Consider the following 5,048-nt stretch of genomic DNA (forward strand, 5'->3'; position numbering starts at 1 on the left):
GCCAGCCAATTACATTCTCGTGGGGCTCATATACACACATGCGGCGCTGGTAGCCCGCAAAGAACAGTTCTGTGCTTCTTCTCGGGCTGGTTATAGTGGAAGTAACATAGGTAGTAACATAAATGCCACATAAGCAAAAATGATGATGTGGCAAGTAGTTAATGAGGAGAGAGGCAAATAGAGTAACATAATATGTTACCATCACATAGCGGTTTCCAATGCATAATGAGTCTACAAAGTAATAAATGAAGGCAACTATGTTACCACATCTATGACACTACCCACTATGAAGGTAGTAACATAGACTAGTAACATATGTATGTTACTAGTCTAAGTTACTCCCCACTATGACCAGCCTCAAGAAAAGAAAAAAAAGAATAGTTCTGTGCTCAAGGGTTTCGCCGCGAGTGGCGGCGGCCACGAGCACAGGCGACGAGGAGCGGCGGGGAAGAGGAGGCGGACACACGGCGTACGGCGGATGTTCCGGTGCCTCAGGGGCGTCCGGCAGCGCCTCAGCACCGATCGCCACCACCACCAGCAGGACAACCGCTGCCATCTCCGACAGCAAGCCAGTGAGTGCCCTCTCGTGCTCTTCTTCGGTTCGTTGAGCTCAAGGATTCACTAGCTTGTGTACCCTGCATTGTCGATTTTGCGGTACTTTCTCTTTGCTTGCTCGATGTTGTTTTGTGGCAATTTGTCCTTACATCTACTTAAATTTTGTTCAGTGAACAAACCCGCGGAGAACATCAGCGTGGGCTCTTGTGTCTTCCAATTCAAAGTAGACTATGAGCGAAGCAAGCAGATTCCCGTTGGCACGGCCTTCTATTCCGACATCGTCTCCGCCGGGGGACACCTGTGGAGGGTTAAGTTCTTCCCGCGTGGGGAGTTAGAGGCCGACCAGGAGTATGTTTCCATCTTCCTCGAGCACATGAGCAAGTCTAGAAGTGTGGAGGTCATGTTTGAGGTCTTTATGATGGGTAGGGACAGCAAGCCATGTATGGCACACAGACGAAGGTTCGTTCGAACCTTGGAAATCATGGAAGATAAAGACAGCAGCGACTGCTGGGGATGGGGTCAGTTCATCGAGGGAACTATATTGGAGGAAGATTACTTAACAGAGGGGCATGTCACATTTGTATTTTCCATCATGATCATCGATGACAACTGTGTTCTTGTCCCTCCTTCAAACATCGGGACCCATCTTGGCCGCCTGCTAGATCACGCTGATGGGACAGATGTGTCGTTCATTGTTGACAATGAGACATTCCATGCTCACCGAGCAGTGCTTGCTGCCCGCTCCCCGGTCTTCAGAGCAGAGCTCTTCGGCCCCATGTCTGAGGCTACAATGCCATCCATCACGCTGCACGACATCACACCTGCAACATTCAAAATTATGCTCCGGTTCATATACACAGATGAACTGCCCCTAGAAGACGAGCTTGAGGACTCTTCCACCGAGATGTTCCAGAACCTGCTTGCTGCGGCCGATCTGTATGCACTGGACAGACTGAAGATTATTTGCGCCCAGAAGTTGTGGGATAAAGTGTCGGTAGATACAGTTGCAACTATCTTAGCTTGGGCTGAAACCTACAACTGCCAGGAGTTGAAGAACAGGTGCATTGACTTCTTTGTGGTGGAGGAAAATTTCAAGAAGGCCATATTCACTGATGGTTATGCGTTGCTGGTTCTGAAATTCCCAGAGATCATTGCTGACATAAAAAAGAGGGTTTAGGAGATGAACAGTGAGATATATCTCCATGTATATAGTTCAGGTGTTCCAGCGACAGTACTAGATGTGTTTTGGAACGTGGTGAGTGGTACTCCCTCCGTTCGGAATTACTTGTCGCGAAAATGAATGTATCTAGACGTATTTTAGTTCTAGATACATCCATTTCCAAGATAAGTAATTCCGAACGGAGGGAGTATGTGGCAACTTCTCAAGCGTACTGGGGCGTACTAAATTTGTTTCATGAGCTGGGAGCCTGATATTACTGATCTTCTTATTAGCAGTATTGGGCATAGTTGCTACTGAGTACTAATGGCGGAGTGGTGGATGTTCATCAGATATCGGATACTCGTGCTGAATGAGCAGCTTGTTTTCCGTTTGTGTTTGTTCTTTTGGCCATGTCTTGACCTGAAGCTTTTAAAAGTTTACTTCTGCTAATCTAATGCATAACTATCTATAGCTCCTGTAATCTAAATACTCCCTCCGTTCCGAATTGCTAATCAGCCCAGAAATATGCAAAAATCATTCATCTAACATAGCTCAAAAAAAGGCTCAAATTTGCTCACTTATCAGCGGAAGTAATCTACATAGACATGCAAATAACTTGGCAGCAGTGGTAAACTACAAGCAAATAAAACAGTGCAGATTGACAGTCAATACACACTCGCATAAAAACAGTTATGAATTTACAGATGGTGCTTCATGTAACTTTGATTCAAAGCATTACACACAGTGGTTCATGCAGAACAAACTACTCCCTCCGTTCATAAATACTTGTCTTTCTTCAACAGGTGACTACATACAGAGCAAAATGAGTGAATCTACACTCTAAAATATGTCTACATACATCCGTATGTAGTAGTCATTTGAAATGTCTAGAAAGACAAATATTTAGGAACGGAGGGAGTAAAACGCAAAGCAGGTGATGCTGCACAGCAACAGCATTCAGAGTCGCCTCCACACAGGCGGATACCACAGTGACCATCCACACATAATACCACTGTCCACCACAAGCCAAACAAGACACTACAACGAGATACTGACTCCTAACAGCTATTATAGGTAACATAACTCCGGGTAGCTCTTATTGTTACTGCGTCGGGATGGGCTGCATCTCAGGAGCTGTGGCAGGCGCAGTGTCGGCGGCCGGGTTGGCGAAAACCCTTGCAATGCGCTCAGTTGGGACGAGCGGGAGGTAGGTGGCGACGGAGTTGCCACGCTTAGCGCCATCGAGCACTGCAGAGTTGTACTTGGCTGAGAGCTGTGCAGCTGTGGGGAGGACGGCACGGGTCACCGAGGGGACGAGCGGGAGGCGGTTCAGGGCGGCCCAGGCTTCGGCAGCCTTGCGCTCCGCCACAGGCTCATAGCGGGTATACAAGTCACGGGCCTTAGGCTCAGCGCGAGCAATGGCCGACTTGGCCAGTCCAGTTGCTGTGCCCATTATGCCTGTCTTCTGCACCTCAGCTGCTGCAGAGCGGGCATAGGTCGGCACCTCCTTCACGACTGGTGGGACACGGCGGTCCAGCTCCTGGACAGACTCGTCAACCTGCAAGGCACAAGCACACATGCAAACATTAGTTACTTCAAATGATGAAGATACAATGCATGTTGGACATGTAGAAATGAAGAAACAGTTGACACTGCATAATGCTTGCCTCACACTGCAAGAACAAGCCACAATCAAACTCAAATGGCCGTATTATTATGATATTTGTTTCTTAACAGGATATCTCTCACGCAGCCACATGCTATTGTGTTGATAAACTGGACATAAATTGATTGATGGGAAAGTTACAGCCAATCCATTTCGATTTCCCCAGATAGATGCAAGCAAAATATGAGAAGCTCAATTAACATCAACTAAATTTTGCCCCGTACCAACTAAATTCTAGTACAATCCAACAATATACAGATAGAAAATGAAGCAGACAGCAGCCAACAACAAATTATAATTAGTGCCTAAAAAGTCGGTTTCTCTGGTGTTCAGAGATGGTTTGTGATCAACAGATGGGGAAAAACCTTGATTTCTAGGTATCAAAATTATTAGGACATCATCCGTACTACTTCACAAACTAGATTAACAGGACAAACCAATCCACCATAAGATCAGACAAGCCGTTTCATCGGCATAATGACTTATAACACTATGCAGATGCGATGTGAAATCAGGAGCAGAGAACAACCAGGTACTCCCGTGGCGAAGAGCAACATCCAGGAACTGGATCGGATAATAAATCCTTGCATACAGCTAAGAAATAAAGTTGAGTTTCTCAATCGTTCTCACCTTGCGGTCGAGGAACTTGAGGAGGTCGAGCGGCACGGCGTGGTAGCGGTCGTAGACGGGGCCGACGACGGCCTTGACGGTCCCCTCGACGTGGTCAACGCCGGGGCGGAGCGGGCCGGCGCCCTGCTTGGCGTACGCGTAGGCCGCGGCGGCAAGCACGACGGCCTGCGCCGCCGCCTGCTGCACGAACTCGAGGTACCTCAGCCTGGCCGCCTCCTCCTCGGGCGTCCTCCCCACCGTCACCTCCTCCTGCGCGCGCGCCAACAAACCACAGATCAGCCCCAAAACACAAGGAAATTAACAAAAACTCGAAACAAATCTCGGGACGAGATCCCTTACCGCCGCGGGCTGGGTGCTGATCGGGGCGGCGTCGCTGTTGCCGGACTGCGCCATCACTGCTCTTCCGCTTGGGATCAACCGGTGCTTTGTGTATTCCGCGAGAGGGAGACGAAGAACTTTCTCGATCGAGTCGATTTCGCTGATAGGGTTTTGGGGATTTGGTGGATGGATTTGGCGGAGGTGGGGAATCGGGGATCTTATAGGGAAGAGAGAGACAATATGAAACCGATCGGACGCGTCTGTTTTCGCCTTCGGGGTTAAGGAATTTTCGCCTAGTTGAGGGGGGCGGGCGGCTGTCCGTTTCGCGTCCGTGCCGGGGCTTCCAGAAGGGGGTGGGGGTGGGGCCGCTGCGCGTCGCCGACAGTGGGGCAGGCTAGATGGGACCCGCGTGCCGGTGGGTGTGGGTGGTGGCTTCGCGCCGTGACGCGGACGCGGTTGGGTGTGGGGCCGGCGCGTCTGTGAGGGAGACGGGGGACGGTGTGACGTGTACGGGCGGTTTTGCGTTTACGATGGGCGGTGCGAGATGTGTGAACGGCGTTCGCCGTGTTTTACGCTTTTTGGTTTGTTTTTTTTCTTTTTGTTTGGAATGGAATGTTTTGTGGTGGTGCTGCTACGCTGCTGGAAGTTTCGAGACGAGGTCTAGAGATCTGTGGCATTCTGGTGAAAACCTGACGCTGACGAACAGGCTTTCTGCACAAC

At 49.6% G+C, this 5,048-nt stretch overlaps 2 protein-coding genes across 2 annotated transcripts; one reads left to right on the forward strand and one right to left on the reverse strand.

Moving 5' to 3' along the window:
• Positions 1-367: 367 nt before the first annotated feature.
• LOC123112922 (BTB/POZ and MATH domain-containing protein 1-like) lies at positions 368-1,798 on the forward strand. The gene is made up of 2 exons (XM_044534031.1): positions 368-572; positions 726-1,798. The coding sequence occupies exons 1-2, from the start codon at positions 479-481 to the stop codon at positions 1,730-1,732; spliced, it is 1,101 nt and encodes a 366-aa protein (XP_044389966.1). The 5' UTR covers positions 368-478; the 3' UTR covers positions 1,733-1,798.
• Positions 1,799-2,372: 574 nt separating this feature from the next.
• LOC123112926 (REF/SRPP-like protein OsI_017815) lies at positions 2,373-4,649 on the reverse strand. Its single transcript, XM_044534037.1, has 3 exons — positions 4,350-4,649; positions 4,011-4,259; positions 2,373-3,272 (listed from the first exon to the last, which is right to left on the reverse strand). Exons 1-3 carry the CDS (start codon positions 4,401-4,403, stop codon positions 2,817-2,819), a joined length of 759 nt encoding a protein of 252 aa, XP_044389972.1. The 5' UTR covers positions 4,404-4,649; the 3' UTR covers positions 2,373-2,816.
• Positions 4,650-5,048: the final 399 nt, after the last annotated feature.

The sequence above is a fragment of the Triticum aestivum genome, chromosome 1B (genome assembly GCF_018294505.1).
Source record: "Triticum aestivum cultivar Chinese Spring chromosome 1B, IWGSC CS RefSeq v2.1, whole genome shotgun sequence".
In the NCBI taxonomy this organism is placed as follows: domain Eukaryota; kingdom Viridiplantae; phylum Streptophyta; class Magnoliopsida; order Poales; family Poaceae; genus Triticum; species Triticum aestivum.